Source organism: Convolutriloba macropyga, chromosome 5 (assembly GCF_964194025.1).
Source record: "Convolutriloba macropyga chromosome 5, txConMacr16.3, whole genome shotgun sequence".
NCBI classification, from domain to species: domain Eukaryota; kingdom Metazoa; phylum Xenacoelomorpha; order Acoela; family Convolutidae; genus Convolutriloba; species Convolutriloba macropyga.
Window position 1 is genome coordinate 58,886,758 of NC_134472.1, and position 27,656 is coordinate 58,914,413.

General features: G+C 34.4%; 1 protein-coding gene across 6 annotated transcripts in view; it reads right to left on the reverse strand.

The window, feature by feature from the left end:
* Positions 1–27,656, reverse strand: part of LOC142339501 (proton channel OtopLc-like) — a 117,891-nt gene that overhangs the window by 52,514 nt on the left and 37,721 nt on the right. For all 6 annotated transcript variants that reach the window (XM_075389577.1, XM_075389578.1, XM_075389576.1 and 3 more), the window contains exons 4-5: positions 3,490–3,653; positions 2,955–3,090 (exon numbers count right to left, since the gene is read on the reverse strand). In XM_075389577.1, the coding sequence (XP_075245692.1) occupies positions 2,955–3,090; positions 3,490–3,653 (300 nt within the window). The remainder of the gene's footprint in view (positions 1–2,954; positions 3,091–3,489; positions 3,654–27,656) is intronic.

Sequence of the window (27,656 nt, forward strand, 5' to 3'; positions counted from 1 at the left end):
ATAACAGTAATGAGATTCTTTTTTTTAACAATATGACTTCGATAGTCAAAAATAGAAGTTTGTGCTCAAAAAGTTGTTACACTGCCAAACTACTAATTGAATAACATAATACCATGCCTCATCACCGCTCTCACAAGATTTTTGATTATAAAGAAAACGAGAACAAGAAACAAACAACAAAATTAGCAAAAACAAAGTTTTCACGGCAAAATTTCAAAATCTAAAATTAAAAGCATCTAGTAGCAACGTCAAAATGCAATCGGATGAAACCTTAACTACTCAAACTCACTCTTTCCTAACTACACAGCGGACTTCTTTCAATGAGTTTAAATAATCAGTCGACAAAAAGAAGAATTAATGAGGCGAAATTCATAAAAGAACCAATATTTTCTAAACCAATTAATTTCAAAAGTCTTAAAAATCATTAGTTTTAGCAAAATAATTCTTAATAAATTTACTAAAAATTGGTAACAAAACTAATAGGACTTGTTTTTAGTTAGACTAAGTCATATGGGGATGAAACAGGCTAGAGATGCAGAAAAACTCAAAAAATTTCAAACAGTTTGCAAAAACAAAAATTATTGAAGCAATAAAAAAATTAGTTTACATCTGAATATTATGTATTTTTATTTCAAATGCTATTTATATACTGATTCAAATAAATATTAAATGGAAGACTAAATTAAGTTCACTTGGGCCACGTTTGAAAATCATTGGGATCTGTTATTAAGCGAATGTGGTAGAAGAGAAAAATCACGAAAAGTGACAACTCACAAAACTTAAATAAGAACGCAAAACCAACCAACAAAAAATCTGCTACAACCGAATATACATAAACACGGTAATTTTTGATCTACAAGCATTTGGATGGGACCTCTCCATGATGAGAATAAGTTACAAGTAGACAAAACGAACAACAAAAGTTGAAAAATATAAAAAAAAATTTGGAAAAAAATAATATCACATACTTTAAGAGTATTCACTCTAAACTGAATGCATTAAAAACATCATGCAGGCGATCATCAATTGGAAGCATATGAGACCTGTCAGCATTTTAGGGCTAAATGAAGAACAAAAAAAACAGGCAAAAACAGCAAATTCAAAAAAAGCTGAGCGACAAAAGAGTCAAAGCCATTGAAAATAAAACTTTCCGTGAAGACTTTTCTATCTTCAGTTAATCCTATAACAGTAATTAGATTTTTTTTCAATCAATATGACTTCAAAATCAACAAATATGAAAAAATATTATAAAAATATGAATTTTTTGAGAAAACCCGTTGTATCAACGCCATTAAATTCAAAATTTTTCAAAGAGAATCACTAAATATGATATGTTATTCCTCATTTAGAGTTCAAGGGTGTTTGTTATTTTTATTTCTACAATATGACATCAAAATAAGTCTTATGACTGTGAAAACAGCACAAAAAACATGCCAAAACATAAAATTCAGTAGAAAAGTGCGAGAAAAAAGTGTCGAAGCCATTCAAACCACAATTTTTTCCCTGAAAACTTTATCTACGATCTATTAAACGTCTTCTCTAAACCAAAGCAATCTATCAATATTAAGATAATTTGATAAGATTTCAAAAGGAACAAAACAACGAAAAAGACATCCAAAATTTTTTTTAAAAAAATAGTGAAAACTCATCGAAATCATAAAACCAATCGTTAGAAGATATAACCGTCAAACAGCTTAGTTCTATTGCAGTAGAAAAACTTGGGGTCCGGTCATTACTGAGACTGACTTACAGATCTCGAAAAAAGATAAAGATTGGTTAATCTTCAAAAACATTTTTGGAAAAAAAAGGTTTTTAAAATGTTAACAGCCAACAGCTGTGCACTTAACGCACTGGTTAGGTTCACCTAATGCTCATTAGGAAAACTATTGCACTTTATTCCAAAAATTTCAAAAATTTAGAACAATCTCAAAAAGAAAATCAAAATTTCCTTAATAATTACGAAAAATCATAGTTGGAGCCAAAAAAACCTGAGCGATTCCTTGCAAACGAATTTTTTGATGATTGGGCATCAATTGACTGTAAATGAAGTTTTTCATCAACACAACTTTGATATGAAAAGTGTCTAGTCTCCGAGAGATTACAAAAAAGGAATAAATTTCTAAAAAAAACACCTCTCAAACTTAATTCGAACTTTTGATAGTAAACTTCCCTATGAGACCAAAACTAGCCTTTTTTACCGCCTTTTGACCATTGGGAACACAAAAATGTTCCATTTTTTAGCATGAAATGTATTTTCGAATTGACATTTTTATTGAAAATACGTTTTTTCGAACAAAAATTTTGCTAAAAGAACAAAATCATGCCAAATATCCCATGTTCACTCAAAATTTTAAACCTCGATAATTCCTCGAAAAATACGAAGTTCAAAAAATCTTCTCATTTTCAAATTCTACGCTGGACGAGCCTTTTAATGATACCTCTCACAATTCTCTACGTTGAATATATCGATCGGCCAAAATTGATTGAACAAAAAAACCATTTGATTATATAGTTACTCCACCCCACAAGCGGGGTCGGAACAAATATCTCTGCAATGATACAAAAATATTCAATGATACAAAGAATAACAATTCGAAATCAAATGGAGCAGAAAGTTTGATAGTGATTGCACACGCAACAGAAGCCCAGGTTCATCAGCATGCGTGCTCTACTGACAACTAGAAAATTGTTTCATTAAACAGAAGATATTGTACGTCCAATGGCTTAAACATAAAATGACATGTGCTATATCCAACTTTGCTCATATGTCAGTGTTCTGTTTTTGGCATCTGTAAAATAGACTAAAAAATCAAGTTTTTTTTCTAGATTTTTTTGTGTCATAATGAACACGTACTAGCACAAACCGGTTGAAAAATTTTTGGTAAAAAGTAATATAAAACGTTTTTTGTATCATATATAGCAATGGTTAAACAATTGATCAAATGTGAGCTGACCTTTGGCGGCATCGTGTTCGAAGATGAGAGATTCTGTAAACTCATCGGCTACGAAGCTGAACCAAGAATGGAGACAGACAGCTACTAAGTGGGCCAGACATAGAAGGGCCAGGTTGGGACAGTAGGTGAAGGTGACCTAGAGAGAGTATGAAAAGCTTAGGGTAGTATAAAACGCTCAATCAACATGAAAACGGTCGAAATCCAGAGAAAATTGTCACAAAAAAATTTTTTGAGTAGTTGTAACTTCTGCTAATGGCAGATCCAGACACCCTTATCAAAACAGTTTTACTTCTAAGCAGATTTTTATGGACGAAGGTAATTTTTGGAAATTTTAATCTTTTCAACTTCACGACTTTTAATTTGTACAACTTTTCATCCAAAAAAACTCAGCGTGTTTACAAGATACTTCACCGCGTCTAAGAACTCGGCAGTTGTTTCAGGCTAGCCGAAACAAGAAAATGCTCCCATTTGAAACAAATAGATGTGAGTATGGAGTAAAACAAATCATTGGTATGGAGTAAATGTCTATAATTACTTTTGAGAAGAGGAGTAGTAATATGCACTGTAGGACATTGTATATGAATGAGATGAAGTGAAAGGTGGAGTACTCTACACTGCCACAGTCTGGGTGCTGCATCAACAAACTGATGTCCTGGGCCAGTTGAAGGGAGTTGTACATGAGAGTACCTATCGTGAACCCTAAAGACACAAAATAACAGAAAAGAGTGTATTAAATCTGTTGTTTCCATAACCAATTTTTATTTATAAAAACATTCTTATCTCTTAATAAATTTATCTGTTGTTTTAATTCACATTTTCTGTTTATATAACCAAAAACCACTTTCAAGTTACATTTGTTATCAAATTTGGCTGGGCTGCTACAGATCACACAATACGGGATCTCTTTATGTATGCCAGTCAAACTTGACAAAAGATATAACAAATCGAAGGCAAAGATATATGCCTAAGACCTGTCTGTGCTATAAGTCTCAATTTAAAATAGTTGGGGGGCTGAAAGTATTAAATTTATAAAAGAGTAAATATAAAATTACAGCTTACTAATTACCAGTTGTGTAGTGGTGAATTGGAGGTGAGCTGTTGGGCGATCGTTCACTTGGGTGTTTCTTCAGTTATGTTATTTAACGAAAAAGAAAGTTTTTAAAATTAAATCTGGAATTATTTGTCTAAGTTATTAAACAATTTTGTTCGACTATTTTATTGTTAAAGTGAAGTTAAATTTTGAGAAAATTGAAAGCAGTTGTCTGCTGCTTGTTTCTGGGAGTGATTTCTGTCTCTCTAATTTTATTCCGTCCCACTTCGCTGAGAGAAACAATTAATTCCTCTCAGCTCCGTTTGGGCCGATAGGGAGCGAATCACAAACTCACGTTCATAGTGAGGTGCTTCTTAATTTTCCTATTGGCCGAGAAGGCAAGAGAATTAACTCTTTTTTATCTCACGGAAAAATTATTGAAACTCCAAAAAAATAATAAAAATCTAAAAAGCTGAGAGCATCAATTATTGATTTCGTAGGCGCCTGTTTTCTGCTTTTCCCCTCTTCTAAAACCGCAACAATTATGGTTTTCTTGGGGGCTTTTTATGAGACTCTATTATCTTTTCCCCTGAAGCAATCTGCTTCATCTTTATTGAACTTGGGGGGAAAGATCTGCATTGCAACTGTCAAAAGCAGAAGTAATTTAAATCAAGAGAAACTGTGGTTTTACAGGCCGCCTACGTTCAACAACGTACATTTTCTATCCTGGATATAAGCGAGGAGATCCAGGCCTAAAGTTGTGTTATTTAAATAAGTCGAACTGAGTTGTTTAAATACTTGTGTACTGGTAGTCTTAACAAGCGTTAGTTTGTTTAGCGCGCGGCGAAAGAATGGTTAATTAGCGCCTAAATACGTTCGCTCTAATGCGAGATTAATTATCCGCTCATTTGTAACGGCTCTCTTAATACTACAGCTCACCCCGATTTTTAAGATAGAAAAGAAAATGATTTTAAAAAAAAAGATATATATTGCATCGTATATAATTTTATTGCGTTTGGAACATATAAATGAGTTACTACAAGTTCAGATAGTTATGAAATTAATCGCAAAGGGCGATAATGGTATGCTATAAAATTAATCGCAAAGGGCGATAATGTTGTGCTGTATTATTCAAAAAATTCTGGGGGCAAAATGACTGGGCTTGGTACTGGACTGTCGCCGTCGTCCAATATATCAAACACTTCCACAACTTCTTCAGTTTGTATAGTCAGTTCCACAGGTGATGATGATGCCGCCATTTCCACAGGTTTTCTGTCTGTTTTCTTTTTGGCTTCTAGTTTGTGTCTTTCTTCTCGTTTATTTTTCCGAGTTTTCTTGTCCTTCATTTTTCTTAATTCGCGATTTAGCTCTTTAACCTTTTGCACTAGCTTCTTATTTTCAATTCCGAGCTTTTGATTCGCTGATGTGATTTCTAGATGTTTTTGGATGTACACCTTATTCAATTGTTTTAGATTGCTGTCTTCAGTCTTCTGAAGTTGTTTTGTAATCACATACTGACGTCTCCAGTAGTCATCGCTGGTAGTTTTTTCCTTCTCATTGCTCTCCATTTTGAGGTTCTCAAATTTTATTTGCAATTCTTGTAGTTCCGTTTCTTTGATGAAGAGCTCTTGCTTGAAGCGGTTGTTTTCTGTGATGAGACTTTCTTTTGATGTTTCGCTACAATGGTCTTCTGCTGAAGGGAACGCGGTTATAGCATCATAAGGGACGTTAATGTAGACATCTAGCTGGTGATTTCTTACGTTATACGTTTTCGTTTCTGGATCTCTGTTCTTTATCCTCCACGTGTTAGATTCACTGCTTAGGCTAAAATGTTTTACGAGTGGCAATTCGTCCGATTTCATGAAGCAATCCTCATTCGTAGCATCGTTTCTAACTTTCACCCGTTCTAATGTTGTAAATTTGTTGTAATTTGCTTTGAGCGTGTATTTCAGATGGTTGAGAAATCTCGGGTTCTCAGGATTTAGGTCTGCCTCTCTGCTTCGTTGTACGTTCAAGCAGTAGTGTTTGTTTTTCCTATCTTCCTCAGATAAGAGGTCATCAATGTTGGCTAATTTTCGGATCTTTTCCGCATGGTTATTATTCAGAAATTGTGAGGGGCATCTTTTGCGGTTTATTTTCCAGTTAACTTCAGGGTCGTACTGGTTAGAAGTTGATGGAGTGTCCAGTTGTGGTTTAATGGGTGCAAACGGGGGAGTTGATGTTTTGCTTGGATGGTCATTTTTCCTAATTTGATTTGGGTGTGCTGCAGATTGTTCGTGGGGAGTGTAGATTGTTCGTGTAGAGGACATGTTGACAGTCTGATTTTGATCAGTTGTGGTGATCACACTCTTAAGTGTTGCTTGGCTGTTCATTGTGATGTGTGGGATCTAAAATTATTTTTGATTATTTTTCCTGTGTCTTAATTATCACACATTATGGTCTCTTTCAAGTTTGCAATTGTATTGCTAATATATTCTATTGTAAAAAATGTTTTTGTAAGGTTTTGTTGCTAACTGCTTTACTTAAAAATTATAATGCTAAATGCATTTGTTATTAAAGTTTGGTAGAAAAGTTTTTGTTTTGCTAAATGCAAAGTTAACTTTAATAAAGGGAGGGGGGCAATAATAAAAAAATTTTTATACTTATGCCAGGCGGGCAGCCCTGGCACAAGTACGTCTTTCTCCGCTGCCCGGAGGTGTGAGTCTTGGGGCGTGCGTCACACTAACACGGCTGCAACGACCCGTGCAGCTGGGGAGACAACCTTGCTTTAGCTGAAAGAAGGAAATTTTTCGGGTCGTTTTTGGAAATTTCAGTTATCGTGTTAGTGTTCTGAATTATTTAGGTTCAAAAGCCAGGGGGGCAGGCTGGAGAAAGCTGAGGTAACCCCTTCCCGAGGAAAAGTTAAAAGAAAAAAGAAAAAGATCGTTTGTACTTGAGTTGTTTTTGGTTTATTAGACAACGTCGTCTAAAAAATTTTTGCAAATGGGACATTTTTTCTGCTTATTTATGCACACTCGACAGAATCGGTGTTCGTCATGTTGGGAAAAATGTGGGTGTTTTGTTACTCCTAGTTCTGTTTTCATTTTTTTGCATAAATTGCATCGGAAGTAAGATGTGATCAGGACGGGAAGACAAGGTCGAAGACAGATGGGACATTTAGGGTTTGGTTATCTTTTAAAAAGTGCTTTTCTGCAAGGAATACATACATAGTGGGGATTTTCTTTGGGGAATTGCTTGTGTAGTTTTTCTACAATAACGGTTTTTCGTGAACATATAGGGCAGATAATGTCCTTATGGGGATAGATCCAACGAAAACCGTCGAATAGGGATTGTGAAAGACCCATCGAGTGACTGTTATTTTATTTTCCTTATACAAAAACAGGAAAACCTCTGAGAAACTGCAGTAGGATGAGGTTAATAAGGAACGATATTGCAAGCAAGGTAATTAGGGTTAATATAAATATTTTTGTGGATAGGTCTAGATTGGTCATTTTTAGTATCTGGAGAAAATTTGGCGAATTGCGGAAAGGAGGTAGTTATTAATAAAAAGGGATATTGCCAATGCGCATAAGAGAACAAATAGAAGAATAAACAATTTTATGGGATGCATTTTGTCAATTCAATGAGTAGTGCAGAACTAGGGTGAAGGAGGTGACTTGTTCCTGGTAAAAACTGAGTTGAATTAGGGATATTGATTGGATTAAAAATAAAACTAGGGAAAGAAGTAAAATTTTGGATGTTCTTGGACGCATTTTAGATTATGTGGTTGTTTTTTCGCAACGAGGGCATAATTTATAATCTTCTACGCAAAATTTACAAAAGTTGACGGGCTTATGATCACTGTGATGAAACGTTTTTGCAACAGAGTATTGAAATCTTGTTTGTTTGCAAATATCACATTGAAACCAGTTAAAGATTGAAAAAATAACATTAAATTTAGAACACTTAGGACAAAAATCATAGCCCATATCTTTTATAACATATTGGTAACAGAGCAGACACATTACGTGGGGTAGTTCGTTAGGGGGGTTCTCGTGTAATTTCTTGAAAACAATTGTTTCACGTCTGCAGCATAAACAAATTAATGAGACCGGTTTGGATTCTATAGTATTGGTTTCTTTGTCAGTTGTATTCATTTTGAAAGATTGTTATTGGAAGGAATTATGGGACTGGCACGGTTGGAGGATTTGGTTGTCGATTATTTTGGGATTTTAGTGTTTGGTCTATTACTAATATAATTATGAACATCAAAAAGTTAAAAGGAATACTTACAACAACGAGGAAAACGGTTAAAACGAAGGAGAAGGCTGCTGCAATAATCATGAGGGCCATTAATAAAAAATCAAGTACTTTGGGGATAAACATTTTGGATAATTTGTGAAGGTAGTTTTGAATCAAGAATTTTACCACGGGTTGTTTGGGTCAATTGTTTGTTTGCATAAGGGGCATTTAGTAGTTGTGAAGGTCATACACTGCAAACAAATTGATTTTTCAGGGTGTAGGCTTTTGAAGTGGCTGTGGCAAGTGGATAACTTTTTGATTTCTTGGCAAGAATCACACTGGAAATAATGGCAATGACTGATTGTATAAATGGGAGTTACGCAAATGGGGCATTTAGGTTGGTTCCAATATTTAAATAATTCATTTCTACAAGGAATGCAAGCAAAATGGGGGGGCTGACCATTTGGGTTTTTGTGCAATTTTTTGAATTGACGGCAAGGGAGATAACAAACAGGGCATTCAACTTTAGGGGTTGTATCAATTTGAGGTTGCTGAGACGATATCTTCAGAATGTTTCCCATTATAAGGACAAATTAGAAAGATCCGGGTATACGAGTTCTAATCCATGGTGTTCAAGTTCGTTGGGGATAGTTACATTTAAATCTGCAATAGCAAAAAAGAAATTCCAGTGTTACTCGTTTGGATAAATGTAATAATGATTAATGGTACCGGTGCTTAAAAACATATAAGTTATCTTGATACATGCTTTATACTGTGTGAAACAAATATTGAACCATCTTTCTACTTTAACAATTTTAATTTTTTCCTTACCAATAAACAAAATCATTTTAGTCTTAACAATTTGGAAAGAAATGAGGGGAAAAAGAACAAATTGATCAGAAAAAAAAGGATAGGAATAATGAGCAAGGGAAAAAAATTATTTTTTGGGGAGAGAAAGTTATGTGAAACAATTTACTTTACTGAAGAGCGCCCAAATTGACTGGGAAAAGCTCTTCGATATCAATGAGTGCAAGAAAGAATTCCCAGTGCATCATTCCCATTGTTACTCGAGTAGAACCCTCACATCCACGCTCGTAGTCTGTATAGTGTATAATTATACAGGGTTTAATCTCTGCTGTGGAAGTTTCAATGAAAGATCTCTCGAGGGACTCTACTTTGACTAGGCGCTCACCAAAGTGGAACAGCATTATAGAAGATCTAAATTAAAAGGGATTTTAGAACCATTTAAAGCTTGGGATATATTTATGAAGAATGTCCAATAGGGGGAAGATGGTGTTAAGGTAATGGTTCCATCAGTCCAAGTGTTTAAATATTCAAAATGGAGTATTAATTGTGGGATTACTCTGTTGCTTTTTGTTGTCACAAATGATTTTTCAAAAAATTGAATTTGTATAAGGCAATTTTGGTATGAGAATATCATTGCTGCTTTTAATTGTTAATAGTTTCCAATTCTTTAGTAATGAAATCGTTTTGAGAACAATCACTTTTCGGCAATTCAAAATAAAGATTGTGAGGTACACAGTTTGGGTTTTCTAGAATAAAGAGGAAGAATTTCCAATGAACTGAAAGAGGATTAATACTTATTAAACAAATTTTTTCACTTTGGATTTCTTTGAGCGTTACTAGCATAGTAGGTACAGGAGTTGGGTATGCATCAAAAGATCGTTGAATTTTTTGCAACTCTACAAATTTATTGTTAACTGCAAATATCATAGTTTAGAATGATACCTAAGCAATGTAGATTGGATGTTGTACTTGAAATACTGAGTTCTCTTTGAATGCTAGAAAAATGGTGAATTCGGCGAACTGAGGATGAGTAATGAAAATAGTTAAAAGTCTGTAAATATTTGTCATGGGTTTTTTTGCGAAAGTCATTATACTTATAGCGGAAACATAGTATACGGCTAATAGCTCAAAATTTTGGTTTCCGATTCTGATTTGTAAGTTTCTATTAGTTAAATGAATCATGTTGCTGATCTAGCTCATTTGGCAGACTATTAGGGTCGAATTGCGCTAAATACACGAAATAATTCCAATACAACGAATGAGGGGTTAAAATCACAGTATCGTTTTCCCAAGTGTCCCAAAACTCAAAATTTATAACGATTTGAGGGAAAATGTCTCCGTGATTTTCTTCAAAAGTTTTCTTTATTTGATAAATTGTAACGAGTCTATCTTGAAACAAAAAGTACATTAATGGAAGCGTTTTAGTTGTTAATTAACTTATTGTTCTTCATTTCAAAACTATGTATAAAAGTATGTAAATGTAAAAAAAAAGGATAAAAAAAGGGTGTGTCAATTATTTCTGAAAAGAGGATTATTGACAACGATTGATATTTATAGTTAATATATCAATCGGATTCACTGCAGCAAAATCGGAGTAGGGGAAGAGTGCAGGCAATAGCTAGATAGACATAGTTGCGATTACATAGTTGAAAATGGATTATAAGAATTAAAAAGCAAGGAAGGAATCCACACATGTCTCTTACAGGAAAAGTCAAAGTCTAATAATATTTTTCTTCAGACGCTTTGAAACAATTTTGTATTCGACTCCAATGTTTACAAAAGTAATTGTGTCATCAATCAGGGCTCTTAACAATGAGAAGTATTGAAAATTTGAATGCGGTACGTCCAAGTCTATAATGTCACTGAAGTAGAAAGATGCAACTCTAATAGTTACAGTAGTTTTTAAATCGGAAAGACTTGAGGATAATATCTGTCCGGTGTATTGTCCAAATCGAATGAATAAAGCGTTAGGCTGTTTTATGAATTTGGGTTGCATAGCATAGCATCCTTGAGGTGTATCTAAACAAGATATTAATTAACTTATAGAGTCTAATACAAATAATTTTTTTTATTTTTGAGACAAATTATTTTTTTATGAAAAAGATGATTTTTTTATTAACAGCTTTAAGGAGGTGCCACCACACTTCGAATGGTTGCATCATTTTGTGGTTGTGGTTGATGTGACGCCAGATTTGGGTATTCTACTTTATTATTTTCTGTATGACAATGCTCATCAATTTTATTTTCTCTTGGTTGATCCTCAACGCATTTGTAAGTTTTTTCTATTGTGCTGTAAGGTTGATAATTACTAAGCGGTAAAAAATGATTGTTGTTCTGTGGGGCCGACGGTTTGGTTTCGTTAGAGAATACCGGTGTAAAGAACGATAAGATACAAAGATTATATGTTGCTCCTAATAGAATTTTCCAAAAACCCATTGTTTTGTTGGATATTTTGTGGATTTCGAACGCTCTTATGATTGTTACGATTACATCAGTTAAGAATTTTATGCACAAGAAACAAGCAAAATAAACTCCAATTTTTTCCAGATAAAAAGTGATGATTCCAAAAGTGCCTTTGAACTGGTTTGTAAAAAATGTAGGTGAAAGAAGAGAATCTAGATAAATTTGTCTGTTAATTCCCATTGCTGACGCATAGATATCTTTTTGAGAATAGTCTATGCTTCTTCCTTCTAGAACTTCTCTTGAAATTTTTGTCAAAACAGATTTTGAAGCTTCCGAATGCAAGATATTGTCCCAAAACGATTTAAGTTGATTTGGTGTGTAAATTCCGGCACGTTGCGATTCGTAACCGGTAAATTTTGGAATAGAACTAATAACTCTTGAAGAGAATATTTTTGGCAGTTGTAAAGGAACAGGTGCTGGCATCAAATGGTACCATGAATTTTCATTATCAATATCTAATTGGTAGGCATTTTTGTAGCCTCCAACACAATCTACTTCGTTTGCAAAAGGGTAGGTTTGTCGAGTAATTGGGTCGACGAACATTGTCCTACCATCATAATGAATAGGAATCCTATCATAACACTGTTCAAGAACCTGAAGTGGTGAGTTTCGTTTTGGACAGTGGTACAGCCAACCTATGCTACCATCTGTGTCTAAGAACATCGAGCGGTTGCCGGTTAACATATATCCAGCTAAACGATTGTTTTGGATAGCCTGCATTAGTATCATTTGTTTTTGAGTTCGATCAAGTTCGCATTGCTCTATGACCAAACCTTTCCATGCTTGTTTTATTTGCATGTAATTGTGATATATGACAAAATCCATTTTTACCGCAAGGTTAAGATCATAGTCTAACTTGTCTTTGTCTAAGTGTTCCCATGCAACAAAACCATTGTCGGATGTTCGGATCTGTTCATCTGAAGGCTTCCTATTGAACCCATTTACACTTAGGCTATTGTCAGGTTCAACACGAAGTTTATGAAAAAACTGTTGAGTTTTTGTTTTATAAGGTTTGCCAGTCTTCATATTAAATCCGCCTTTATAAGAAACATATAAAGAATCTAAATTTGTTCTGTAAATAAATTCTGGTTTTCCACACACCTTTTCTTTTTCATCAATTACTCTAATTTTTATGTCCATTTCCGCAGGAGAATACGTTCCTGGTCCTTCATAGGGCGTCTCCGGTTTTTCATCACTCACTATGAAATACTGTACGTTACCAAGTTCGTTTTAATGTTTTAGCATTTTTGCGTTTTGTGAAAATCTTTTAGTAACTATACAATTTTCCGGTGCCTCCCAATTGTATGCAAAGGGGTCGAGTGATGTCGAATGACAACCTCCTTCTGAGAGGGCACAAGGAAGTTTTAGTCCTTGACTGTTATAGACAGTTCTGTCATTAAGATCAATATCGAGTACAGTTTCTTGCATCAGGGTTTCAAAAGAGAAATGTTTAATTTGACCACGATTATCACAAGATGTTGATGATTCACCTTCAAGATCAACTCCCTGGTTTTTATAGGAGACAGTTTTTATTCCATGTTTTATGTCAATTTCCATGTCATCATCGTCAAATTCCGTAACAGTAATTTTTCCAGTTTTATTAGCATTGAGGCATTGTTCGGGTGAAACAATAATATCGTATGTTATTATTGGAACGTTGTGTACAATTGATAAATGGGAAAACATACCACAATTATAACGAATGAGCATTGCAGTGACTTTGCACATAAGAGCTTTAACAAAGGTCCGATAAGACCGTTGATAAAGTGTTACATGTGTATCAACCATCTGAATATTTTCGGGTGTAATTTTGCAAGGAGAAACTTGTGTTAAAGCATACATTTTATTTTCTTTCATTTTAGAACAGTCATAATGAATGACCCTAAGTTTGTTAGATACGTCATTAATATCCTCAGTAGCGTTAATAACTATAGAAAGAGTACAAAAGTAGAAAAGACTTATAAGTAAATAAGAAAAATAGAGTTTTTCAAAACAAGGATATCTTTTCATCCTGTTCTTTTTTAGCGCTTCAAGTCGGGAATTAAGGCTATGAGTTGTAGTAATAGGCACTGCCAGTAAATGTTGACTGGATTTATTGCTACCTAAAACAAAGTTAAGTAAATCCGGCTTGATAGCGTTATGGCGGCTTGGCCGAGCGACTAGAAGTTCGCCTATTATTATTATTATTTTCTAAAGTTTGTAAATTAGAAGGTCCTTGTTCCGATGTATTAGGGCGGAGAGGACTTAAATTAGGGTCTAGAGGTATTCTTGAATTGTGCTGTGGGCAAGGAGTTGAACTTCTTGTTTGACTACCGCTAGGTAGGTGTGTTTGGACTGGAGGTGGGTTATCACGACCACCTGAACTTGCTTCGTTGAATCCAGAATCGAAATTGGTAGGTGTTCGGTCAGGGTCGAAGTTCTGCACAGGGGAGTCTCTTCGTATGAAATTATCCACGGGGAAATATTCGATGTTAGTGGGGCTTTGGAAGGAGAATTTAGTCAAAGGACTATTGAGTTTATTCATCTGACTTGTCATTAGATTATTATAAAATGTGTCACAATTATTTTTATCTATACCATACTCTAGGGTTAACTCTGGTATAGTTTCAGTAGCTGGGTAGTACTCGACTAGGTGAAGTTTCAATGAAAGATCTCTCGAGGGACTCTACTTTGACTAGGCGCTCACCAAAGTGGAACAGCATTATAGAAGATCTAAATTAAAAGGGATTTTAGAACCATTTAAAGCTTGGGATATATTTATGAAGAATGTCCAATAGGGGGAAGATGGTGTTAAGGTAATGGTTCCATCAGTCCAAGTGTTTAAATATTCAAAATGGAGTATTAATTGTGGGATTACTCTGTTGCTTTTTGTTGTCACAAATGATTTTTCAAAAAATTGAATTTGTATAAGGCAATTTTGGTATGAGAATATCATTGCTGCTTTTAATTGTTAATAGTTTCCAATTCTTTAGTAATGAAATCGTTTTGAGAACAATCACTTTTCGGCAATTCAAAATAAAGATTGTGAGGTACACAGTTTGGGTTTTCTAGAATAAAGAGGAAGAATTTCCAATGAACTGAAAGAGGATTAATACTTATTAAACAAATTTTTTCACTTTGGATTTCTTTGAGCGTTACTAGCATAGTAGGTACAGGAGTTGGGTATGCATCAAAAGATCGTTGAATTTTTTGTAACTCTACAAATTTATTGTTAACTGCAAATATCATAGTTTAGAATGATACCTAAGCAATGTAGATTGGATGTTGTACTTGAAATACTGAGTTCTCTTTGAATGCTAGAAAAATGGTGAATTCGGCGAACTGAGGATGAGTAATGAAAATAGTTAAAAGTCTGTAAATATTTGTCATGGGTTTTTTTGCGAAAGTCATTATACTTATAGCGGAAACATAGTATACGGCTAATAGCTCAAAATTTTGGTTTCCGATTCTGATTTGTAAGTTTCTATTAGTTAAATGAATCATGTTGCTGATCTAGCTCATTTGGCAGACTATTAGGGTCGAATTGTGCTAAATACACGAAATAATTCCAATACAACGAATGAGGGGTTAAAATCACAGTATCGTTTTCCCAAGTGTCCCAAAACTCAAAATTTATAACGATTTGAGGGAAAATGTCTCCGTGATTTTCTTCAAAAGTTTTCTTTATTTGATAAATTGTAACGAGTCTATCTTGAAACAAAAAGTACATTAATGGAAGCGTTTTAGTTGTTAATTAACTTATTGTTCTTCATTTCAAAACTATGTATAAAAGTATGTAAATGTAAAAAAAAAGGATAAAAAAAGGGTGTGTCAATTATTTCTGAAAAGAGGATTATTGACAACGATTGATATTTATAGTTAATATATCAATCGGATTCACTGCAGCAAAATCGGAGTAGGGGAAGAGTGCAGGCAATAGCTAGATAGACATAGTTGCGATTACATAGTTGAAAATGGATTATAAGAATTAAAAAGCAAGGAAGGAATCCACACATGTCTCTTACAGGAAAAGTCAAAGTCTAATAATATTTTTCTTCAGACGCTTTGAAACAATTTTGTATTCGACTCCAATGTTTACAAAAGTAATTGTGTCATCAATCAGGGCTCTTAACAATGAGAAGTATTGAAAATTTGAATGCGGTACGTCCAAGTCTATAATGTCACTGAAGTAGAAAGATGCAACTCTAATAGTTACAGTAGTTTTTAAATCGGAAAGACTTGAGGATAATATCTGTCCGGTGTATTGTCCAAATCGAATGAATAAAGCGTTAGGCTGTTTTATGAATTTGGGTTGCATAGCATAGCATCCTTGAGGTGTATCTAAACAAGATATTAATTAACTTATAGAGTCTAATACAAATAATTTTTTTTATTTTTGAGACAAATTATTTTTTTATGAAAAAGATGATTTTTTTATTAACAGCTTTAAGGAGGTGCCACCACACTTCGAATGGTTGCATCATTTTGTGGTTGTGGTTGATGTGACGCCAGATTTGGGTATTCTACTTTATTATTTTCTGTATGACAATGCTCATCAATTTTATTTTCTCTTGGTTGATCCTCAACGCATTTGTAAGTTTTTTCTATTGTGCTGTAAGGTTGATAATTACTAAGCGGTAAAAAATGATTGTTGTTCTGTGGGGCCGACGGTTTGGTTTCGTTAGAGAATACCGGTGTAAAGAACGATAAGATACAAAGATTATATGTTGCTCCTAATAGAATTTTCCAAAAACCCATTGTTTTGTTGGATATTTTGTGGATTTCGAACGCTCTCATGATTGTTACGATTACATCAGTTAAGAATTTTATGCACAAGAAACAAGCAAAATAAACTCCAATTTTTTCCAGATAAAAAGTGATGATTCCAAAAGTGCCTTTGAACTGGTTTGTAAAAAATGTAGGTGAAAGAAGAGAATCTAGATAAATTTGTCTGTTAATTCCCATTGCTGACGCATAGATATTTTTTTGAGAATAGTCTATGCTTCTTCCTTCTAGAACTTCTCTTGAAATTTTTGTCAAAACAGATTTTGAAGCTTCCGAATGCAAGATATTGTCCCAAAACGATTTAAGTTGATTTGGTGTGTAAATTCCGGCACGTTGCGATTCGTAACCGGTAAATTTTGGAATAGAACTAATAACTCTTGAAGAGAATATTTTTGGCGGTTGTAAAGGAACAGGTGCTGGCATCAAATGGTACCATGGATTTTCATTATCAATATCTAATCGGTAGGCATTTTTGTAGCCTCCAACACAATCTACTTCGTTTGCAAAAGGGTAGGTTTGTCGAGTAATTGGGTCGACGAACATTGTCCTACCATCATAATGAATAGGAATCCTATCATAACACTGTTCAAGAACCTGAAGTGGTGAGTTTCGTTTTGGACAGTGGTACAGCCAACCTATGCTACCATCTGTGTCTAAGAACATCGAGCGGTTGCCGGTTAACATATATCCAGCTAAACGATTGTTTTGGATAGCCTGCATTAGTATCATTTGTTTTTGAGTTCGATCAAGTTCGCATTGCTCTATGACCAAACCTTTCCATGCTTGTTTTATTTGCATGTAATTGTGATATATGACAAAATCCATTTTTACCGCAAGGTTAAGATCATAGTCTAACTTGTCTTTGTCTAAGTGTTCCCATGCAACAAAACCATTGTCGGATGTTCGGATCTGTTCATCTGAAGGCTTCCTATTAAACCCATTTACACTTAGGCTATTGTCAGGTTCAACACGAAGTTTATGAAAAAACTGTTGAGTTTTTGTTTTATAAGGTTTGCCAGTCTTCATATTAAATCCGCCTTTATAAGAAACATATAAAGAATCTAAATTTGTTCTGTAAATAAATTCTGGTTTTCCACACACCTTTTCTTTTTCATCAATTACTCTAATTTTTATGTCCATTTCAGCAGGAGAATACGTTCCTGGTCCTTCATAGGGCGTCTCCGGTTTTTCATCACTCACTATGAAATACTGTACGTTACCAAGTTCGTTTTCATGTTTTAGCATTTTTGCGTTTTGTGAAAATCTTTTAGTAACTATACAATTTTCCGGTGCCTCCCAATTGTATGCAAAGGGGTCGAGTGATGTCGAATGACAACCTCCTTCTGAGAGGGCACAAGGAAGTTTTAGTCCTTGACTGTTATAGACAGTTCTGTCATTAAGATCAATATCGAGTACAGTTTCTTGCATCAGGGTTTCAAAAGAGAAATGTTTAATTTGACCACGATTATCACAAGATGTTGATGATTCACCTTCAAGATCAACTCCCTGGTTTTTATAGGAGACAGTTTTTATTCCATGTTTTATGTCAATTTCCATGTCATCATCGTCAAATTCCGTAACAGTAATTTTTCCAGTTTTATTAGCATTGAGGCATTGTTCGGGTGAAACAATAATATCGTATGTTATTATTGGAACGTTGTGTACAATTGATGAATGGGAAAACATACCACAATTATAACGAATGAGCATTGCAGTGACTTTGCACATAAGAGCTTTAACAAAGGTCCGATAAGACCGTTGATAAAGTGTTACATGTGTATCAACCATCTGAATATTTTCGGGTGTAATTTTGCAAGGAGAAACTTGTGTTAAAGCATACATTTTATTTTCTTTCATTTTAGAACAGTCATAATGAATGACCCTAAGTTTGTTAGATACGTCATTAATATCCTCAGTAGCGTTAATAACTATAGAAAGAGTACAAAAGTAGAAAAGACTTATAAGTAAATAAGAAAAATAGAGTTTTTCAAAACAAGGATATCTTTTCATCCTGTTCTTTTTTAGCGCTTCAAGTCGGGAATTAAGGCTATGAGTTGTAGTAATAGGCACTGCCAGTAAATGTTGACTGGATTTATTGCTACCTAAAACAAAGTTAAGTAAATCCGGCTTGATAGCGTGATGGCGGCTTGGCCGAGCGACTAGAAGTTCGCCTATTATTATTATTATTTTCTAAAGTTTGTAAATTAGAAGGTCCTTGTTCCGATGTATTAGGGCGGAGAGGACTTAAATTAGGGTCTAGAGGTATTCTTGAATTGTGCTGTGGGCAAGGAGTTGAACTTCTTGTTTGACTACCGCTAGGTAGGTGTGTTTGAACTGGAGGTGGGTTATCACGACCACCTGAACTTGCTTCGTTGAATCCAGAATCGAAATTGGTAGGTGTTCGGTCAGGGTCGAAGTTCTGCACAGGGGAGTCTCTTCGTATGAAATTATCCACGGGGAAATATTCGATGTTAGTGGGGCTTTGGAAGGAGAATTTAGTCAAAGGACTATTGAGTTTATTCATCTGACTTGTCATTAGATTATTATAAAATGTGTCACAATTATTTTTATCTATACCATACTCTAGGGTTAACTCTGGTATAGTTTCAGTAGCTGGGTAGTACTCGACTAGGTGATTTCTATGAGCGACCTTCCTGGTGGCCGGGTTGCTATCTAAAGTTAATTCATAGTTAACATTGGTTAGTTTTTTTTCTACAGTATAAGGACCTGATCTTAGTTCATGTAGTTTTTTTGACTTTCCTAACTCAATTTGATGGTTTTCCATTAGAACTTTTTGTCCAACCTCAAGTGGCTTGCCTAATTTGTGTTTGTTTCTATGTTTATGTGCGCGGTTATTGTTTTCTAAGCTCTTTTTATAAGCGTTATTGTATATTTGTTTGAATTGGTTTTCTCGCATAAGCAACGAATTGTTAATAGTCGGTTTTAGAAGCTTGTCAATTTCGGTGTTTTTTGAAGTTTGCAAGGTATGCCTGTGAAGAGGCAGGTCTTTGCAAAACTCGGAAGAGCATGTGAGTTGTGAATTTCGTAGGAGTCCTAACTTAAGTGACAGAGGTATCTGTGGTTTTTGTCCGAACACAATTTCATAAGGTGAGATTCCAGTACTAGCATTTGGAACCGTGTTATGAGAAAAAGCAAATTTTGGTGCCAGTTCGTCCCATTTACCTCGAGCTTGTTCTAGAAAAATTCGGAAATGTGCTCCTAGATGTTTGTTTTGGATCTCGACTTTACCATTAGTCCAAGGCGCATAAGCAGTTCGAGGTGCAGGTGTTATACCTAATTCATGAATGTAACTCGCAAAATCTTGGTTCATGAATGCCGAACCCTTATCATAAACAAGTTTTTGTGGTATTCCAAAAGACAGGATGAACTTTTCTAAAGCTTTTATGGTGTCTACTGCGTCTGTGGAACGTACAGGGTATACTTGAATGAAACGCGAAAATGAATCGACAATAACTAAACAATGGTGTTTACCGTTCGATGGAGGATTTAAAGGTCCTTTGTGATCAATATGGACCGTATGAAAGGGGAATGGGACTGTATCAGTCCACTTTTCGAGAGGTGCTTCGTGGATATCTCTCCGTTTTTGTTTATTTTTTTGGCATTCAAGGCAATCAGCAATTAGGTTTTCAATCCATTTATACATTCCGGGCCAATAAAAAAATCGTTTTACATTAGCAAGTGTTTTATCTAAACCTACATGACCTGACAGTTCACAATGAGCTAGCTGAAAAACTTTAAAGAACAATGACAGTGGTACACAAATTTTTAAGTATTCAATATCTGGTTCGTCTGTTTGTTGTTGAATACATAAGATGTTACCTACAAAACTCAGTTTCTCAAAGTTATTAATGTACGACATTATGGCTTTAGATTGTCGGAATTCAATTTTCTTTTCATCTTTGTTATTGTTCGTCCTTAATTGGCGAATTTGTTGTATCACTGGGTCTTTTAATTGTTCTTGACAAATTACCGATGTATTTAAATCAACTTCTTTAGAGAAGGTTGTCAGTTTATCAATGAGTTCTCTTGCATCTTTTATTTTTGGATTTTCGGGAAGTTTTTTTGCTAATTCGGTTTTGTCTATACAAGTGCTATTTTTCACGAGAAAAACTTTATCGTATTCTAGAGGGAATCTGTACTCCGAGTCTGTGGTATTAGTTTGATCAATGTACAGTTTGTCAAAATCTAATTCCGGTGACTGGTTCTCATTGAACAATTCAAATTCCGAAATTGGGTCAAAATTTTGTTCGGTTATCCCTTCATCAGGGTAGGAATCAATTTCTGTATAATGATCAGACGTTTCGTCTTCGTCCTGTTCTGATACAGGGGTTATTTCATGTTTGCGGTGACGCCTATAGTGGTTAATTGATGAACCATACGAGAAATCTTCCGAAATATTGTTTATTGAGCAAAGTCTGTTTTGATTATTGTCGTACTTTTGCTTTACCATTTTGTCATTTTTGAAAATGAATTTGTCGATACCCGTTATGCTTTGTTTTAGGATTGGAAAAAAATCATCTGCTGGTCCCTTTTCATTATCACGCAAAATGAAGTATTTTTCCTCATTACCATGCTCGTCGTAAAAACTAATGTCTTTTGGTATCTTTTTGTGTTTAAGTTGATACTTGTCCAGATCTTTAAGTTTTACATTGCGACTTAGGATGTCGGGAAAAGCTAAGTTTTTTCCTTCAGTCCAAATAATTTTCAAGTTCTGAAATTGAGATATTACTAACTGGTATCTAAAAAACCTGTGAGAGAGTTTTCCTCTTCTACCCCATAGATACATTAAAGGCTTATGGTCTGTGTACACGTATACAGGATGGGGAGAACCAATTAGGTAATGCTCATAAGTTTGTAATGCCGATATTACACCGCAAAGTTCGCGTGCTGTGGTACTCATTTTTTGTTCCTCTTTAGTGTAAATTCTAGAATTAAAAGACACTATTCGTTTCCCTTCTGGAAATTCTTGAACGAGAATAGAGCCTACTCCTATAGAAGAATCGTCTACATGCACGTGGAAAGGGTATTTAGTATCAGGTATTGCTAAGATAGTATCTTCGCTAATCCTGTTTTTAATGTCGTTAAACAGTTTTTCGTGTTCTGTTGTCCAGACAAATTTAGTTTCTGTGCGGGTTAGGTCATAAAATGGTTTGCAGTCAACATGCAAGTTTTTGATGTACATGCTGTAGAATCCTAAGCAACCTAGAACTCTCATGTCATCACGTTTGTTTTCAGGCGACTTAAGTGCTTTTAAATCTGCTACTCGCTTCTTGACTGGTTGTATCCCATCTTTACCTACTACATGTCCCAAGAACTGTACTTTCCTAAGGAAAAATTTAGTCTTTCAGGTTGAGCTTTCAACCCAGATTTCCTTAAAAGTTCATGGTACTTGTCAATTATTTCAAACATTTCGGTTTCATCTTGCGCTTGCATGATTGTGTCATCAATGTAGGTTATAGCTTGTTTTTTTCTAATTAATGGTGCAAAATGGATAGTCATTATGCGACTGAAGAAATTAGGTAGACCGCATAGGCCGTAAAATCCGCGTTCAAATGTGTATTGCTTTGGACCAATTACAAAACTTACCAGCTGTTTGGTTTCCTCAGTTAGAGGGACTTGGTTATAGGCTGAACAAAGATCACTGGTTGTGAAGAAATTACCTTTTAATCTAGTTAATAGACTTCCGATTGGTTCGAGTGGCCATGAATATCGACTAAGGTCTGTTATTGAATTCAGATATCGGGCATCTATAACCAGTTTTACTGTGTTCCCCTTGGGTAGGATTATGATTGGATTAATAAATTCTGATCCCATTTCTTTATCATTACCCATTTCCCGGATTATACCTGTTTTACACAGTTGTTCCAAAAGGTTTTCTAGTTTTTCCTGATAGTGTAATGGTACTTTGGAAGGTCTCTGTTTGGTTAAAGTTGAATTTGGTAAAAGTTTGACATGAAATTTTTGCTTTATCTTTCCAACATCGTATTTGTGTTGGGAGTAAACGTCTTTATTTTTAGTTAAAGTCCTCAGTAACTTGTCTAAGTTTTCGTCATTGATATCAGCTTGACTGAAATCAAATTTTTTGAGAAACGCTTGATCGGTTTTGTCAAATCTGTTAAGTTTTTCTTTGGGAAGTTCAACGGGTCTGATGTTCTCATCAGTTGTTTCTAATTGTGGCTTAAGATCCTTGAGGTCGTCGCTAAAGTCTGTTTCTAATTCGTAGTTGTTGGTAAAATCTTGTTGCCTTTTTCGCTTTTCTGTTTTCTTTTGTTTTTCAGGAGTTTTGCTTGCAAAGAAATTTTGAATTTTTGAAATTTTTGGACCTTGTTTTTCACTATCATGGAATATTTGATCCCAATTAGTGTCACTATTCATTAGGTGGTTTATGAATGCAACGTTGTCAACTACAGAAAATTCTGGGTCTTGTCTAATTTCAATGTCTTCTAAAGTGTGCCCAATAGGACCCTTTTGGATGACAACCTTGTTGTTTAGAGGATTGTTTAGCATTATTGGTAATTCCTTTTCTTTTCTAAAACACTGAACATTGTAAGTATAAATTCCTTGAGCTTGCAGTTCACTTCCAATTACGAAGGAGGTTCCCTTTCTGAAGAATTCATTCGGAGGTCTAATTGATATTACTCGAGTTGATTTTGGTGCTAATGGTAGTTGCTGGTCAAGAGTTACAACTTTGTAAGAGCTAATGTATGGATAGCTTTTCGTTTGGTATCTAGATAGTGTGACGGCTACTTCAGGGTAGGTTTTTAAATCAATTTTTGGAGTGGTTAGGTCAATAGATTTTACAGCAGATTCAAGAAAATCCATTCCCAACAAATTCGGCTTGCAACCATCTTTGGCTGAAACCCATGTGGTAACTTCCACTTGATACTTTCCTTCAATGTCGAAAGAAGTTTTGAAAGTAATTTGACCTAGAAGTTTTAATTTCTCACCATTAACCGCTAAAGTATGATTTTTTGAAGCTTTCATCTCAATGTGTTGTAATTTACATAGTTCAAGATAAGTGTGGTAATTAATTATAGAGCTTGATGCTCCTGTGTCCAATAAAAACTGTGTTTCTAAGCCGTTATTTTTATTTTTGTCTCCGACGGATTGGTATAAATTAATGTAAATATGTGAGTAACTTCTTTTGTTATCAGTAGTGTTTATGAACGGAGACCTGTCTAGTTTAAATACTCGTCGTTGTGGTTCTCATTATTGTAATAGTCTCTAGAAGTTTCACTGGTAAAGTGAACTCGAGGGCTTCGCCCTTCACTGTTATCTCTTGAATGAGTATTATTGTTTTGTCTAGTAGGTGTCCTATCCCGGTCATGGTCTCTACTCCTATCACGATATCGATTATCTGATCTTGGAGGACCGTTGCTTTGTCTATCCCTACTATTTTGCCTATTGTTATCTCTGTAAGAGTTGTTTCGATAGTTATTTTGTCGTTCCTGTGATCGGTTATCGTAAGAAGATGATCGATAATTGTTTGAAGAGTTTGATGGGTACGGTGATCGATGTCGGTAGTCTGACCTAGAGTTGTTTTGATAATTGGATTGATTTTGGTTATAACTATTTCTCTGTCTGTCCCTAGAATTCCGATTGTCATAATTGTTTGATTTGTAATTTTGTTGACCTGGTGAATGGCTCCTACTACGTTTATAATTATCTGTGAACTTTTCTCGTTGTTGAGGTGGGTTTCGGTTTTCGTTTTTAAAGTCCTTGTACTTAAAGCAGAAAGCTATTGTGTGACCTGAACGTTTGCAAAACTTGCAGAATCTAGTCTGGTTTTGTTTGAATCTGGGATTGTCGTTGTTGTATGTGGCGTTTATTTTATGATCTTTCATTAAATTTGCAATTTCTGTGAGTTGGTTTTTTAACCCTTCTATTTCTATTTTATTGTCGATACTACTTGAGGCAGTACCCGTGAATTCACTGCTAACAGAAAAACTTAAGTCTTTAGTTGCTACATGATCCTGTAATTGTTGCCAAGTTGTAGCTGGGTTTTCTATTAACCGCTGATGTGCCTTTTGCTTGAGTGTAGGTGGCGTTAATCCTCTTACAAAGTACTCCATACACTTAGCGTTACGCTGGTCGTTGTTAAAATCTGGATCTGGCCATCCTTTTTCAACTGCTTTTGTTACTCGGTGTGTATAGCTTTTTATCAACTCATCTGGTTGCCTTTTAATACTCTCGACTTCAATTCTTTTCCTATACTTGTCCTTTGCATCAGTAAAACGGGTAATGAACTGATTTCTAACTTCGTTCCATGCTAAACCTGGTGCTAAGGTTTCAAACCATTGGGCTGCGGGCCCACGCAAAACCGAACCAAACAATGCTTTTTGTCTAGCGTCGTATGCTGCTTGCAAATCAGCATCCGCAGGATCTCTTGTTCCTAGTGAGAATTGGATTTTTCTTTGTATTAAACTAAAGAATTCCTGGGCATCTTCAGATGGATCTAAACCTGTGAATTTCTCTAACGCTATGTCGGGGTACGCAACAACGTTCGCTGCCATGTTTTATTTTAGTGTACGAAAAGAATATTTTATACGAAAGTACTATTAGTTTGGGTAATTAGTGTAGAAAATATTTTTGTTATAATAATTATGTAATAAAACGCTAATACTAAAGTAGAAAGTTGAACTGTTTGTTTTGTGTTATGAATTTTATTTGTTTAGGACCGTTTAATGATTGTATTTTAAATTCAAAGTTTTTGCCGTTATCAGTACTAAAAATTTCAACCCAAGAGTAAATATCGGTTTGCTCAACGGTAAAATTTAATAACCAAGGATAAGTGCTTTCAGAGTGTTTAAATTCAACAGAGTATTGGTGAAATCTGTTTATTTTTGAAAATCTAATTTGTGTGACAAATTCTGTTTTTATAAGTAATTTAACTCTATCTGGTAAACTCGGATCGTCAGGAGAAACGTTGATGTATTTGGGTTTAATGATTTTTAAGATTTGTAAACCAAACGGGGGAATTTTATTTTGGTGGCTCGTCCACACACAAGATGATAACGTTTATGCTAATTCTATCACACTGTTCTGATTTCTTAGAGCACACAAAAGTTCCTTAAAGTTTGGGTTGGTCCACTTGTAAGTTATGTAGATTTCAGTTTATGTTTCGCTAGAAGAGTGATGGTAAATGCATAAAAAGTTTCTGTTCTGGTCAGTTAAATAATATGAAAGTTTGCCTATTTTGTTATGTACTTTAATACTTATATTTAGATCTTGAACGTTTACTTTAATATATGACATATAAATAACATAGAACAATTGTTTTTGTTGTTTTATTAATGTATTTTTTGTATGAAATTACACAGAAGACAGTATAAAAACGTTTAGTACGGGATGTTTAGTACATCAGTAGTAGTATTTTTGTAGCTATTATTGTGTTTAAATATTGTTTCTTAAGTGCTTGAGTCTGTTAATGACCGTATTTTAACATGAGACAACAACTTTTCTATGATGAATTTGTGTACAAATTGGGTTAAAAAGGCTAGTTTACGCTCTTTTAATTAATTATTGGCTAAATTTTCTGCGGGAATCTCGATCACACTGTTTTTAGTTTTTAACAAAGTTAGTAAATTCTGAAAATTAGGGTTCTCAGATGCATAAGTTATACAAAAATCAGCGGGAGAATTATGTTCAAACACGTAGAAAATAGCTAAGAAAGTAAATCCGTCAGTAATAAACCGTGTTATTTTACCCCTTCTAGTGTTTTCTATTGCTGTTAGATTAAGATGTTCTACAATAACTATTCCAGTTTGGTCCATGCACTGTTTAAAACCTCTATTGGTGAAATTGTACTTGTGAAACCGGTTAAAATGGGGGAATTCCCATCAATTTATGTTATTTTCAGGCTAAAAATCTATGTTGGGGAGATAAAATTTAGTTTAAAACCCGTTATTCTTTGTTGAATTAGGGCCTTATTGGGATTTATGTGGTCAAAACTTGGTTAATATTTCCTAATTTTTTGTAAAAATGACGTTAATATGGCTATTTTCTTGAGTAATATTGGTTAAAATTGGATAAGGATGATGTTTTTAAGGCTTAAATGTGATTAGTATCCGTTAAATTATGATAAAAGTGACGTTAATTTTGTTAAAATCTGGTTAGTTTTTGAGGATTTAAGTCAAAATAATGTTTATTTGGTTAAAATTTGATTAATATTACCCCACCCGGGTCAAGGAATTGATAAAACAGAGTGAATATTCAACTAAGGAAGGCTTAAATTTAACCAAAATTGGGTTAGCTGATGTGAAAATGCAACAACGTGTGCTTAAATGTGTAGAAAATTAGATATAAATTACACTAAACACGTATTGGGGGGATGAATTCTGGTTAAATTTACGTTAAATTGTTTGAAAATGCTATATTTTGGTCAAAAATTTAGTAAAAATTAGACATATGTTACTCTAAATATGATTTGGGGGGATGATTTCTGGTTAAAAATCGGCTATTTAGTGTGAAAATGCTAAAATTCTGCTGTGAATTTGGTGAAAATCGGCTAAAATTTAGTTTAATTAGGTGTTGGGGCGGTGAAATTTGGATAATTTTTGGTTATTTGGAGTGTATATGCTACAATTTAATCATAATTTTGGTCCAAATCGGGTCAGAAATAGTCTAAACAAGTTTTGTGGGGATAAATTCTGTATAAATTCCGATTATTTAGAGTGAAAATACTAAAATTTAACCATAAATTTGGTCAATATCGGGTTAGAAATAGACTAAACAGGTTATGGGGGGATGAATTTTGTATAACTTTCAATTATTTAGAGTGAAAATACTAAAATTCAACCATAAATTTGGTGAAAATTGGGTTAAAATCAAATTAAATATGTTTTGGGGGGATAGAATCTGGTTGAATTTCGGTTATTTAAGGTGTAAATACTAAAATTTAACCATAAATTTGATGAAAATTGGGTGAAAATTAGGCTAAATAGGTTTTGGGGGGATGATTTTTGGTTAAATTTTGACTATAAAATGTAAAAGTACTTCAATTGTTATATAAATAAACTAAAAATTGGACATAGATTACCCCCACCCGGGTCAGAACAATTTTACAAGAGCAAAGAATCAGTTGCCTGTTACTATTTTAATGTAAATTTACTGTATTTCGGCCGTAAATTTGATATAAATTACTCTATTTGTTTGTCTATTAGTGTGCTTTCACTTCTGTGGTAGTGGTTATTTTAGTATTTTAATCCGATGGGATAGAAAAACAAAAATTCAGGCGTGATTCTTTCCTCTGGGCGCACCAGTTATCAAATTTGGCTGGGCTGCTACAGATCACACAATACGGGATCTCTTTATGTATGCCAGTCAAACTTGACAAAAGATATAACAAATCGAAGGCAAAGATATATGCCTAAGACCTGTCTGTGCTATAAGTCTCA